This window comes from Branchiostoma lanceolatum, chromosome 7, assembly GCF_035083965.1.
Source record: "Branchiostoma lanceolatum isolate klBraLanc5 chromosome 7, klBraLanc5.hap2, whole genome shotgun sequence".
NCBI lineage: Eukaryota > Metazoa > Chordata > Leptocardii > Amphioxiformes > Branchiostomatidae > Branchiostoma > Branchiostoma lanceolatum.
In genome coordinates, this window is record NC_089728.1 from 6,539,936 (window position 1) to 6,555,435 (window position 15,500).

At 40.7% G+C, this 15,500-nt stretch overlaps 1 protein-coding gene across 1 annotated transcript in view; it reads left to right on the forward strand.

Moving 5' to 3' along the window:
• The first annotated feature begins 1,266 nt into the window (after positions 1-1,266).
• The window catches only part of LOC136438891 (beta-1-syntrophin-like), a 54,466-nt gene continuing 40,232 nt past the window's right edge, over positions 1,267-15,500 (forward strand). Inside the window, exon 1 of the mRNA XM_066433913.1 lies at positions 1,267-1,822. Coding sequence (XP_066290010.1) covers positions 1,366-1,822 — 457 coding nt within the window. The 5' untranslated portion in view covers positions 1,267-1,365. The remainder of the gene's footprint in view (positions 1,823-15,500) is intronic.

Genomic DNA, 15,500 nt, shown 5'->3' on the forward strand with positions numbered 1-15,500 from the left:
TTCCGGCAGGTTTTTTACGTGTTTTTAGGCGTTTTTGTCGGGCGTTTTTGCCGGGCTTTCTATTTTTTTGTGTCTCTATAAACGTTTAGGATTTATAGAGACAAAAAGAATGAAAAAGTAGAAAGCCCGACAAAAACGCATAAAAACACGTATAAAACCTGCCGGAACCCGTCCTCTGCTTGGAGAGTAGTAAACGTCTCGCATCTTGGCTAGTCGATTTTCTGCTTGTAAAAAGTTTCCCCGTCCCGTGCTGCACCCTAGCTATACTCTCCAAGCAGATTTCGGCTCAGGCTGGCCGTTTTGATAGCCTCCTTCGCAGACTTCCTATGAACAGCGGTGTTTATATTGGGGGGGGGGGGCAAGGTTCTCTAAAGGGAGTTCTGCAGCCAAGGGAGTTGTGTAGACGAGGGACGACGTCCCTCGTCTACACAACTCCCTTGGCTGCACAACTCCCTTTAGAGAACCTTGCCCCCCCCCCCCCCAATATAAACACCGCTGTTCATAGGAAGTCTGCGAAGGAGGCTACCGTTTTGACGTGTTTTCAGGCGTTTTTGTCGGGCTTTATATTTTGTCCCGTTTTCTTTATGGCTTGGCGACAAAAATTTTGATAAAGAAAACGGGTCAAAATAGAAAGCCCGATAAAAACGCCTAAAAACACGTCAAAAACCAACCTGAGCCGAACCTCTGCTTGGAGAGTACCTTGGCTAGTCGATTTTAAGCTTGGGAATTCCTGGTCCCGGAAGTGCCCCTCCTCTTGGTGGCATTGTTGTGTATGTTTTGTATGTTAACTTATGTGTATGTTTTTTGTCTTTCATATCATACTTTTTGTTCCCGTAAACCTTCCTACTTGTTGGAAAACGGCAGTGCAGTACCCTGGCTAATCAATTTTCTGCCTGTGAAAAAGTTTGCCCGTCCCGGAAGTGCCCCTCCTCCAAATGGCATGGATATACAGAAATTATGTTCATCCCTGTTGTCTTCTAAATCCTACTTTTCATTCCCGCAAACCTTCCTACTTGTTGTAAAACGGTGGTAACGCATCCTGGCTAGTCGATTTTCTGCCTGTCAAAAAGTTTGCCGTCCCGGAAGTGCCCCTCCTCCCGGTGGCATCTATGTTTAATTCAGAAATCATTTTTTCTATGTTGAATATCATGTACATGTTATGTTGTCTATAATACAATACTTTTAATTCCCACCAAACCTCCCTACTTGTTGTTAGACGGCAGTGTCGCACCCTGGTTAGTCGATTTTGTGCTTGTGAAAAAGTTTGCGGTCCCGGAAGTGCCCCTCCTCCCGGTGGCATGGCCAGGCGGTCACGTGACCTGACAGCTCCACCTCACGGAACTCAGTCAGGCTGATCCAGCCAACATGGCGCTCACCACAGCCCCCTCGGCCATGACGAGATCGGGCCTCCTGGAGGTCTACGTCCGCGACCGATGGTGCCGCGTGCTCGTCTCGCTGGAGGAGGAAACCCTGACCATCAGCCTGGAGGACTCGGTGGGCGCTGGGGACCAAAACGGCGACGCCATCCGCAGCTCCGAGTTCGATCACGACCATCTGCCCGAGTCCATCGCGAACCACAAACGTGTGGTGAAGGTGGTCAAGCAGGACGTCGGCGGGCTAGGCATCTCCATCAAAGGCGGGAAGGAAAACAAGATGCCCATCCTCATCTCCAAGATCTTCAAGGGGCTGGCAGCCGACCAGACGGAGAGCCTGTACGTCGGGGATGCCATCCTGTCGGTGAACGGGGCGGACCTTCGGGACGCCACGCACGATGAGGCCGTACGCGCTCTCAAGCTGGCCGGCAAGGAGGTCGTTTTGGAAGGTGAGTTCGGTAAACAATTTACGTCTCCCCGCCTGTCCCTCTGCACTCACGAACTTCCATCGACCCCACGGCATGTGGGTCACACAGACACAGCTTCATACACTGTACTTTATGTATAACAGCGATGCACACTTATGTTAGCCCGTAATTATAAGGCAGTAAAGAAAACACTGGGACCTTTGCCTGCCCAGCCCCCCTCCGAGGAAAGAAGCACGCAGCGTCCAAAGGTGACAAGATGTTTTCGAGGAATCTTGCAGCACTACTCACTGCGTTCTGACCTCAGGTCCTCCAACATTTCTGCACCGCTTGAGTCACAAACATAGCCTGCGTTTTCAAACAGAAAACAAAAGGAAAATCGATTCTTTTTAAAAAGTAAACATAGTTTTACGAGAACTCGTGGAAAGGGTGTTGCCCCCTCCCCCACCCCCTTGTGTGAAATCGACAGTTGTTGCTCAAAACTGACGGCCCGTTGTGACCGAGTGGCCGCCGCCCCTCCTGGTCAACCCTAGCCCTACTCTCCAAGCAGAGGTTTGGCTCCGGCATGTTTTGGACGCATTTTATTCTGTGTTGTTTTCTTTTTGTCTGCCAGTCAAAAAGGAAACTTGACAGAATAGCAAGCCCCATGAATACGCCTGCAAAGACGTCCAAAACAAATTATCCGGGGCCCAAACCTCTGCTTGGAGAGTGGGTCAACCCACTGACCCCTACCACCCTTATCTTCAAGCAGATGTTGGAACAAGGAGGTTATATATATAACTATATATAACCTCCTTGGTTGGAACTTGGAAGACAAAATTGTCATGTTTGCCTGTTTGTCTGTTTCTGTGACAAACTGGCTTTTGTCAGGGAGGCAGTTTTGACCAAGAAACAGGCAGCTAGGGAAATGTAAGAATTTTAACGAAATTGACTGACCTGGAGTGGAACTTGTTGCCACCAAGTACTGTAGTAGCATGCTCATTAGATAGCTTTAAACAGCACCTACAGTTAAATGCGCAAAGGTTAGGTGTGACAGGTCGTTCAGTGTAATATAACCAGCTGCTGCCGCGCGGCGTGCCTGCGAAGTTTGTGTGTTACGCCGAAGGGCGGTGGCTATATAGATACAGATGCAGATACAGAACATCTGCTTGGGGATTCCCCCACTACCCCAACGCTATGCCTACTACTAAACTTTCACGAGGCATTAATAATGAAATAACAGATGATTGGCAATAAATTGGGAAAATAATAGCTGGTCAATTTCTCAGCTATAAAAGTTAAAACCCTCTCTAAGCGGTAATCTCTTCAAATAAAAATTCAAATCATGTTCTTTCTTTTAGATATTCCTTGAACCCCTGTTTCAAACTCAACCACATATATTTCGATAATTTCAATGTATGCTATAAAAAATATTTTATTATGTTCCAATTAGAATTATTTTTACAGATAATACCATTTACATAGCAGCTACTGGTATATGCCTTGCTAGCCAATATCCGTAATGCTGAATCTTGGCCAGTTGTAGGTTTACATTCAGTTAAGATGATAATTGTAGTGCAGTGAATATCAGATTGGAGGGATGCCAACCAGGATGGCACTAGGATACAGCATGTTCTTGACATTTAAGTGTCAAAAATGTTAGAAAACTATTGTTGTATTACTTGTTTAGAATTTTTAAGTTAGCCATAGAATTTTGGTTCAATTTTGGTTCATCAATGTTTTGTAGCGCACCCACAATTTTTTCTGTGCACCTACTTTTTTAGGTTAGATACACTGGTGCACCTAACTGTTATTCCCAAAAATGAATTTCTAGCCCTGCATATGATATATACATACCAGCATTGAAAATGATATTTCATTCTACTGACATGTATATATAAAAGGAAGACTTACGGTATTACAAGCAATGTATCTTTGAGCTCAATAACAGTGTTATATGTATTAGCTAAGAGATGGGGGTGGGGAGGTCTGAGTATCTTCCCTAGCATCAATGAAAATATATAGAACATATAGAATGGACATGGGGATGGAAATATTTTTAAATTGCAGTCTTGCAACATATTGTGTTTCTCCTGTAATGTCCCGAGAGTCTAATATGCAATTAAGTAATGTTAGCAACAGGTTTCTGTTTGTCAGTTACGATGTAGTGTCCACATCCAACACTTAATTGACAATCATTAAACGGTAACCTTTTCACCCTATCATTTACAAAGGTTTCGCCCCACTGACAGTGCTCCTTTTGCAGTTTCTTGGTCCATGATCTACAGACACTTCCCCTAATTGCATAAATGAGTGACATGTGACTTAATTGGCACCGTGGAACTTATCTGTCATAGCTTATGGTCTCTATCCTAGGTGGTAACCACAGGCAGCCATCAGATAGTAGCCTATACAGGTAGTTCCCTCATTATGAGCGAAATGAGTACCTTGGGAATAGGAAGTACCGGCCAGTAGTGTCCTTGATGGTACGGAGGACTATGTTTTTGAGTTGTTAGTTTTGCATAACCGTTAAACTGCCTTTAGGCATAACACACAGTTGTGTATGTAGTGACTGAGTGAGTGCAAGCTGTGCAAAACCAGACTGTTTGGTTTGATCCACTCGCACCTGGATGGACCCCTACTCTTATCGATAAATGTGGTGGGTTCTTTCACGTGCTGGAGGTGTGGCTCTCCTCAAACACCAGAAAATAAACTTTACAATCAAAAACAAATATGTGCCCAGTGATGGAATAGTTCAGCAAAACTTATAAGTTACATGTACTGAATACAATGACCAAATACGTAGATTATGTGGTTAATGATGTACATTTTGTTTCAATATTTGTGACTTAAACTCGATAACTATCAGTGAGCATACTTAACTACATCATTTGCATCTTAAAGTTCAAGAATACTCTTTACACAAGTACAAGAGAAGTCAGGAGAGCAAATGCTTCTTTTCCAGGTGTTTTTCTGAGACAAGCAATCTGGAGGTAACGAAGTTTCCTTCTCCAGTTACTTGCCGGCATGCCATTGGTCTGATATAAACAGATTAGGGGTAAACTTGATACATCTCAGTTGAGTCTTTAAAGGTAGCAGAACATCTGAAAATCTTGTGTATGTTTTGGAATGTTGGAACGGCGCCAGAACTAGTGCTGACTTCTCCCAGGGTAGAGCCACTCTTTCTTCAAAACATGGAATTGACTCCAGCTACTTAAGACTGAAGTGACGTGAGCACTCCTTTCTGATCTAGAGTCAATACCGGTACATCTTCCTCCCTGTAAAAATGTTGTGTTTTGTCACACTCTTTTAGAATGCAAGTTAAGTTAAGTATCACATGTTTTGAAATGAAATCAATCTTATGTGATGCCTACATATTGTTTTGTGATGGAGAAAAGGACTAGATTGATTTAAGTTCATGGTAAGAGGGAAAGGAGCTGTGCACATTGTGTTATTGTAACAAAAACAGATATAACGCAATGGAAGACAGAGCGTATGATCACTGTGTCAAGTTTGCAGTGACTCTTAACAGATAAAACCACAGCAAATGTTTAGTGGTTTACGGTGTCATGTGGTCCTTTCTCTCGTATTTCTGTTACATAGTTTAAGGGGTTATACAAGTGACCGACAATGTGTACTATAGCCCACCCCAGAGTGCACTTGAAACTGTCTTGACTACAGCACTGCTGAAGGCGGCAAAGTCAACAGTGAATAATGACGCCACAGTCCAGGTAGGGTTCCTGATAATTGAGTACAGAGTACAGACCCTTGACCCACAGTGAGCTATTTACATATATACAACCTCACCGAGGGCTGGGGAGATGGAATACACATGGAACTATGACTGGAGGAAGGAAAATACAGAAGCGAGATACTTCAAGCTCCTGTTTATGGTTAACGAGTTAAATAGAAACTTGCAAATTTCTCACATTCATGGCAGCTACCTTCAACTTACATGTATTACTCTATTCTTAATTTTGCTACATGAAAGTCATGTGGTACATGTATCTTTGAGTTGGTGGTTGAAACTTTCAAGAATAGTAGTGACAGTTTGTTGGTCAGCGCAAATGTTTATGTGTGTGACAAATTCACAGCAACAGCCTTGAACTTGAAAACAAGTTGCAAATACTTCAAGATTTATGGTGCTAAATGGTAGTCATATGCACTCAGCCATTGCTTTCCTAAATGCTTAATAGTGTAATTCAATGCATGTATATCCCGATTTTTCATAGGGAACTAAACTAGAACTGAACAAAAATATTTTAGAGATTTTTCAGTCTCAAAACTCTTTCATCCTTAGTTTCATATCAAAGGACCGCTGGTATATACATTGTATAGCTGTACGTTTAGCGTGGATTTTGTCCCAACATTTCCTTTATAGTCAATAGAGCAAAGGTTTACATGTAGCTATCAGAAATTGAGAGCTCCATGCATACAATGTATCAACCCTACATTGTAGGTCGGCCGCATTTTTGACATTTTGATAAAAAGACAGCATGTCAGGTCAAAAATCAATGGTACCGTACCACATTCAGTTTGACACGCTGGCCTTTAATGGCAATTGGTTATGTTTTACAGCCTTATGGTTTATTTCCAGCAGATAAAAACGGCAGGGCCATAATAGTGTCACTGTGCTATAGACCAAAACATTACTGAATTTATTGGTGAGTCTAAAAGGGAATATGTTATACCATTGATTAGACTACATTGAAGGTATATAATGTGACCTGATGTAGGCACATTAGATACGGTTGCCACAGACTAAATTGATTTGCAATTAGGGTTTCGATCTTGGACGCATGCAACCAAGATAAGGAAAGGAAATGTAACAATTTAGAAATGTATGATATCACAGAGATTGCAGTAGCTATCTGATGTTCTGAAAGTATGCAATTAAAGTTTAAACTGGTCTATCTGGTTAACAAATAGTCTCCCCCCCTCCCCCCCCCCCCCACAACTATTGTTGTTTTGGGCTCAAACTCATTTCTTTAATTGTCTTTGCGTATTCTTTAGTGCTTAGTAGAATTCTATCAAATCCATTAAAAAGTTGAGTTAAGACACAAACAGATGTGTCGCTGTTAGAGCGTAATAAAAGGTACTGGTATAGGTTCAGGGACAGGTCCAGACCTATACCACTACCAGGCATTGTACCTGAACAATTTGACGAAGCAACCCATGGTCTTCAATGATGACAGCAACATAAATACACAGTTACAGAATGTTTATTTACATGTAGACGTCATGTATCCTATGCTTTCCAGAGGACGTCAAATCAAAGATGCTGCTCATTTCAACCCCCATACAAAGTTTTCATATTTGTCTAGTGCTAAGTTTTCATCTTTGTGGTAGGTGTAACACATTTTTAGTTGCAGAATAAGAAAAAAAGTAAAAAACTTGAGTGTGTGTCTATATCCAGGTACAGTTAACCAGATACATAATATGTTCGGGTATTTTGGACCTGCACCTACATGTAAATGATTTTCGCATTGCTGTACCGAGTTAGAACTGATACAAGCTGTACTCTGACCTCTAACCCTTATCTATTGTCTGTTTGAATACCATGTCATGCGCCCTGTTTCATAAATGTTAGTTTAGCAACCCCCTCATGTATAGTTAAACACCTCACCACAGCACCCAAGAAAAACTTTCCCGGTAATGTAGAGCTATGTGCACCATTCAGTGGCCTGCCAGAAACAACATGGCTTGAAGAGGGCGTGCTTTGAATCACAACTTTTTACACGCTTGGTTACACCAAATTTTAAAGCATACGAATTTTCAAACAGCTACATGTGATACAGATATGATTTTCTTACATGTCAAACTTCTGTCATTGTAACACATAAAACTACAGCAGTATCAATAAGAACATTACCATGACAGTAGATCAATCTCATAACTTTTGAAAAGCTTGCACAAACGGTAGTATACATTATTTGGAAAAAATGTTTCATATGTCAAAATGGCAAGTGTACATAGTCCATTGCTTTTGTAACAGCTGCCTTTTTTTAGATGCAGCTTTTCCTCTAGAAGAGATTAGAAGCCGCCTAATGTTTTTCGGCGCTCTTTTTCCCCCACGGTAAGTGTAAACAACCTTGGGTCACTGGCAGTGTGTGGAGTAGGTTGCGTTATTGGTTGTCTTATGTTTGTTTTCCGAGGGATTCTTATGCTTGGTTAGTTCTCAACAAGGTTCTAGGTTGGTGTATGGAGGGATATGTCTATTGAGAAGGGCACCGTTTCTACAGAACATGTCTTGATCTATATCTACTTTGAGACAGAACTATTTGTTTAGTTTCCTCGCTGGGTGTGTCGTATTGAGTCTATTTTGCATGTGATCAGGGAGGGCTGGAAATACTGGGTGCATGTGCATTTTTGTACACCCAAGATTCAACATGTACACCTAGTTTTTGCCTGTGGGTGCGCCAGTGCACCTATACATCTGTGTGATTCTTTGTAGGGTTACCTATGCCAGTTAAGGTACTATAATTTGTATACTATTATGCAGCATATTCTTTACATTTAAGTGTTAGAACAAATAGTATAACCTTTGTTATATCACTTGTTTAAAATTGTTTTAAGTTAAAGAGTTTAATATTCAAGCTATTCGAAGAGAGAGGGTGGTAAGGTTTGTAATTAGGTTTTGCTGACATTCTACTTTATTTTAGGTTTACGTGCACCCAAAATTCTTTCTGTGCACCAGATTTTTTGGTTAGGTTCTCCAGTGCACCTCTTCCCAAGAATAACTTTCAAGCCCTGGCTTAAGCCCCCGTCACAAATCAAGAATTCAGCTCGGCCGATGTGTCGGCGAGCTCCAAATTGGTATTTTCGGCCGAAGTACGGCCGACGTCCTGTCGATTACGCGGGCTTCGGACGATTTTTAGAAATCAAAGTTGATCCAAATATTGGCCTTTTACTACGTTAGTGGATTCTGACTTCGTCCATGTCCAAGAGATGGTACCAGCTCACGGGGGATTTTTAGTTTTTAGTGTTCGTCAGACGTCACCCGAGATTTTCATTGGAAAATACGGCCGACGCTCGGGCGATTTTGAAATTCGGCGAGCTTTGGGCGATCTACAAATTCGGCCGACGCTCGCATGAATTGTGACGCCGGCTTAAGGACAGTCCATTTTACACAACAGTGCCAAAGGTTGGGCAGTTTATCGTTGCGACTTGCCCCCCACTGTAAAGAGGTAATTCCTGTTTAAATCAAAGTGACTTACGTTTTGTTTGTCAAGGCATACACTTGAAATACCTGAGCAAAGAAATCAAATAAGCTGTTGTTTTATGTGCAAATACACTGTACAATGATGAAAACGTGGGGTGAATCCAACTTTTTGTTCTTGGTGGGGGGTCAACTGTTTTTTATTACAAGAATTTTATTGCATGACAATCATACACAGTACAACTATTTATAACTTAGTGAAAAATAGAGGTATAAGATAAAACTTAACATCCTAATTACTAAAATAATAAGGGCTAGCATAAGTCTTATTTCTGGTGTGTTACCATTTATGTTTTTCTGTGACAGGATTCTGTTTCGGTGTTTGCATTTTAAGATCTACCTCATGCTTAGGTACTATCATTATACTAGTATGCAAGAAAAGCTAATAGTAATACTAATAGATTGCATTGTTTACATCAACACAATGCAAGTGTTTTATTCAATACCCTATCAGTTACAGGCCTGTTTTGGTTCTTTAGTGGCGGGCATTATGCATTCTGAAGAAAATTGAATCAGCATTGCCTGAAAATAATTGATGACTTAACCTGTATCAAGCTAAGCAGATTTAAGTACTCCCTGGAGATTTAGTCACCTGTGTCCAGAAATAAGGCTGGAAATACTCACCTATATAACCAGCAAAGGGTGGAAGATTGGAGGAAAAATATATATGGAAAACTTGAAAATTTGCAGGTTGAAGAATTTCAGTCTTGGTAATCGGTATGATGAATTAATCTATAAAGTGTGATAAAGCATATAGGTTACCCCTAGCTTTTAAAAATGTGTCATTGTATACAGTTAAATCTACATAGAAGTAACCACCTCTGCAACATAGGGCCCACCAGACCAATGTGACCATTTTTTTGTTAGATAATTTTCCCCATTGACACAAGCATTTAGAAACAGACGAGCCTGGAGACAGATCTCCATCTTCACTGCTACCTTGTCCCCCAATGACCCGGAGGTCAAGGGACTAGGTAGGTAGGTAGGTATAGTGACCACCTGTTCACAGAGTGGTCTTTGAATGTATATTTTTCCATAAGAATGGAGTTTGATGAGACAATACATAGATTGTAAACTCAAGTCATGTTTAGAACATTTTTTATTACGATGATAACACTGCATAGTTGTTTTCTGGTGGAGATGGTTGTAGTCTATAGAATTAGAAGGAATAGTAGCTTGGGAAGATGAAGAAGCATATTCTTATAACTTTCCGATAGAATATTAGTCAGCTTGCAAAATTAATGGTAACCAAAATTTTTGAGCCTTGCATTGTATTCCATGCTTAGTGTTATCTGAAAGATTATAATTTGACAGGCCTAACAGAAAAGTACAGTTTGAACAGCTGGTACACCATGTGACCATTTAATAATCCATTGCTTACTGTAATGATTGCTAAATGATTTGGTAGATAAAATGTAAGGCGTAGGCCCCTTTGCCAGCCTGTTCTTTTTCAAAGTTTTTTGATCAGCCTATACCTATTTGTACCTTCCTTAGGCATGTTTAGTCTGTGCAAACTCGACGTTTGATCGAATCACAGCAAAGTGATACTGGTATTGCAGTATCCATACCTTGCTGAATCGTTATCGTTAAGGTTTGATTATCTCACGAGTCTTAGTTAATGTTATCTTTTAAAGATAAAAGTTTTATCCTTGAATGTAGTTTTAAGAAACTCACATTGAAACTTCTTCAAAGGCTTTGATTTTTGTTTTTGAAGAATTTTGCTGGTGGTTCTCATCACATTCTGAGAAGACATTTCTCCCCCCCCCCCCCCCCCCCCCCCGGGGCAAAGCAGACCAAAGTGGTTAGAAGTGGGCTTTGTTCCAAATCATCTTGTTGAACTTGAAGAACTCTACTTTTTCATGCCTTTTCAATTCTCTGTTACATTGTGCTCCTTTTGTCCTTAGCATTTGTACAAATCGTCAGAGGAACAGTGGCATTGTCAACTATCATTACTAGATACATGTATTGAATATGAATATAATATCAACACATTTGTTTGTTTGTCTATTTATTTCACATCCTAAGTCATCTAGCTTTTGATCGATCAATCAACCAATCATTCAATGAATCAATCAATTTTTACAATCAATCAAAGCGTGCAGGCAGGTCAAAAAAAATTACATGCCTGAAATAACATTAACTGGGACGGGGGTCGCTACAAACTTCAATCAACCTTTAACCTGTTGCTCTGAGCAATAGAGAGCTCTACTATCCAAAATTGTGGAAGTTCAATGATATTGAAACTAGAGTTAAGTATTTGTGCTACATATACTTCAGGTTTTCCATGTTAGTTTAGCGATTACGGGGTCTTTTTATGAATATGAATTGGTATTAATTTTTCTTTTTGTTTGAATTGAATGTGTGATAGTTGTGTGCCGATTTCTTAAAAATAGAGAGAACGCTAGCAACCCCAAAAACACCCCTCCCGATGAAATGGTATGGCTACCCTGCGACGTCACAAAATCAAGATGGCTGCCACCACACATGCCAACTGATTCAAGAAAGGTTTTGCTATGCAAACCTGTAACTGATGAACCCCATGAGGACATTTATGCTCTATCTGCAGTTGCTATTGTCAATCAAGGACTAACACAGACATTTATACATACACTGGTCAGGGTTCAGCTTTCTAACAAAATACAACTCACCAGAAAGCCAAGTCCATATTCTCAATTAAGACAATGATATATTTTGTAGCAGCTGAAATGTCAGACCTTTGATCCAGCGACAGAGATCCGCAAAAAATTCTGGCAGGTCCTGTGCGCGGTTTAGTCTATTCTGCGATGTTTTGAATTATGAAAATTAGGAATATTTTTGCTTAAAGAACTACAATATCATAATTATATTCAAATATTCAAGCTACAACTTGTCGAGGACACGAAATATCAAAACCGGGTGGATAATTTATAGCTGGGTCTTAAAAAGAGAGTGACTATGACTGGTTGATTCTGTGCTGTTTTGGTCTTAGAATAAATTTGTTGTTTCCTTGGACTGGTAAATCCCAAAATGTGTGACCGTGTGATGGTACTGTTCATTTTCTAATCAATCCAAAAATCGGTCCACCGATGTTTTCCGGTCTGTTTTTTTCCGTTTCGGTCCATCAAGATATGCCAGTTTCGTACCGTTACCACGTATACCGGTACCCACCCCTATGTAGTACAGTAGATCATGCATAGACTCTGTATCAGACATTTCTGGAACTGTGTCCAGCGATGTCAGGAACCTTGTAAGCTCCGGGGGGGCTGACAAGATCAAAATCATTTCTTGACGCTGCTCAAAATCATATTGCAATATTAATTGCAGCCTACCTAAAAAATAGTGCAATGTGTATGTTTTACGATCATCCTACTCTCACATAGCCAGTGGGCAAGATTATCATTTTCACGTGTGTACAGCCAATGCAGAAGATGGGATGGATACACAAAATGCAAAAACGACGTCTCCTTTGATTTATGTTATACTAACTTATAGCACTAGGTCGCAACAGGCCCTACTTATATTACACTAGCCTGAAGACAGGTTGACCCAACTACACTTATGCGGTTTCCTACCATCAGATAATGTCCTGTGATATTTCGTGTGAATTTTTATGGTCGTGCTGTTGCCGTCTCCAGCCTAAGAACATTGTGTACACCTCAGGCATGTACATGGTCAGAATGCTGTCGTGTCAAATGTCGGTGAGTTTTTACGACGTTACCTCGCGTACACACAGCATCTGTTCCTTGCGACCGCCTGTGGCACACTCGCTCTTTGAAAGAGATTATCCCAGCAGATACTTTGCCAAGGGACACAGCCAAGCATAGCTAACATTTTCAGCTGTTTGTGGCTTTACACAGTGCCAGTGGTTATATAATGATAGAGCTCTGTTACAAAAACAAGGTCAAAATACAGGTTGTATAGCTCTCAGTCTGCAAACTGATAATGACAGTGTGAACTTTGTCATTGTGTACTTTGTGTTTGTTGACTTCTTGAATGTGCATGTGTGTGTTGGTGTGTGTATGTATGTGTGTTTCTGTGTGTGTGTGTGTTCATGTGTATGTATGTATGTATGCATGTTAATCAACTATAAATGGCTATTCAGAATCTAACATGAATTCTAAAGAATAAATCTTTATGTAAAGATACAGTAAGTTGCACCCAATTCTCCAAATGCTTTTTCCCCTAATTCAAAAATCCAAGAAACTTAGAGTTTTTTTTCTATGGCCTCAAATTATAAGTTACTCATAATAATCAATCAAATTATGCAACAATATCTCCCAGCAGACCAAATCTGACCATTAGGAGGAAATTAGGAGGAGATCTTTTAATTCTATGACATTCTTAGAATGTTGTTATGAAATTGTCAGAATCCCAACGGCTAAAATGCATTTACAACATTACCAATTATGTACTAGGTGATGCCGGCTTTTTCCAGATATCCGGAATACCGTCTAGAGCCACATGTAATTCTTTGGTTTCGTGGGCTTACGACCACGCAGCGTTGTTTATGATGTTTTATGACATCATACGAAATAGCCTTCCTTTCAATTTAGGAAATGATATAATGGTACTCACTCATATATGACAAGTAATCATAACGGCATCCTCTAAGGAAATATGCAAGTGACATCTAAAAGAAGGTGTTACATTAAACTATAAATTCTCTTCTAATGTTGGCATGGATGCAGTCCTAGCTTGGTTCACCTATATTTTGATAGGTAACGGCAACTCTCAAATACTGCGGGGTACGGTACCCTAAGGTACTGCCAAGTTAGAGAATGATGTTATCGAGGCCTTGAACACCTGGATATCTGAAGTGTGCCTGCCTCAGGGATTACTGATGCTGCTTAGTAATAGTAGATATCTTGACTGTAATTCACCGTTTTTTTTATGTGGCGGACTTTAGGTACATATGATACACACATGCTCTTTATGTAGAGCGTAATTGGCCATACTTCGCAAGTGGACTGCTCAAGTTATGTTGATCGACAAATATCCAGAAACACAGATGCACACACACAGACAGACATGCCAAAAACAAAACCTTTTTTCATGGATGTTATAACAACAATGAGAAACACATATTTCTCTTACAAATATGGACCATCAAAACAGTACTTGACCTTGTAGATTAATCCTTTCAGTGCCGGACTACATTTCAATGTACATGATACTAATCTCTGTCAATACATACCACCCATACTTAAATACACATGACAGTTGCCTTTCAAACTCTGACACAGTACCATGTACGCAACAAGCTGCTAGCAAACACTGTTTGGTACTTTGGTATGCTGTGAATCTGGAAATCTTTGCTGTGGTTTTATGTTCACAGTTTTTGCTGTGACCTCTCCACCTCGAAAATTTGTTCCGTAATGCACTCTGTGAAGCAACAGTGTTACATGTACATGTACTGCAAACTTTGCACATGGCAAACACATCCTTTTCTTTCCTCCTATTGTTTTTGATGTGTCTGTGTGTTTGTGTCTATCTGGATGATTTTGGTCAGCGTAACTTACTGGGTAAGAACCTCTGGATGGATTGTGATTCTTGTGGGTATATGGGTAGGTGTTAGGAAAACAAAGGTTAACGGTGCACACCCCAGTTCTTCCGCGACCGGGGTCCACAGAAGTGCGCGACAAAAAAGTGACGGAAGGGTTTCGAGGGGCTGGGTTTGAGTTTAGATTTCTCATAATGTGCTTCGAACTGACATTAGATACTAGCATGGCTGAAAAGCGTATGAATTGGTGTGTTTTGGGTGAAAATTGCGTTTCGATCTGAGCCTTACTTCCGGATATCCATCCGCGTTGATGGTGAAATGTCCCTTGGCCGGAGATTGACCTTTGTTGCGTTCTGTGGGTCATGCTGACATGCCTCGCGCCGTGGATGATTAAAGAAATCTAAGTACTAGAATTTTCTTTATAATTGGCTCGACTGTACGCTAGGTTTTTCTCTTTCTGACAACATCACTCGTTTCTACCTAGAAAATTTTTTCTACGAGTTTTATCCTACGCAAAAGTGCCAAAATTTGACCATCGTTTTTGACGTGAAAATTATGTTTTTGTCTCCTGATTTACCAAAATTAGAGAGGTTGAAGAAACAGAACTCAGCTGGTCCTATAGCGGAAGGGATAGGCTTTCATCCCATACACAGTTGATTTACTTCGGAATACTTCCCTGGAAGAGACAGTACCTAGACTCGAGGGTGCGCAGCCTCCAATTGAAACCCCAAATAAACTGGGGTGTGCTCCCTTAAGGTCAAGTAGGACCCCTATCAACTACTTTTGGCACTGCAGCATAACATCCAGCTTTTGTATCCTCAGTTCTGGACATGCTATAGTCTTGATTTTTGCGTGTAGAATTGGTTTTGGGGTTGAGAATACATGTAGGTTATACAGGTTTGGATCCCCTAGCAGCTTGTTTTGGAACTGCAGGGGCATTTTTGTCAGAAACTTTGACAGGAAATACCTTGTGCAGGACAGGACCAATTGTGTTTGTACTTGAAACGGCACTGACTTAGAAGCCA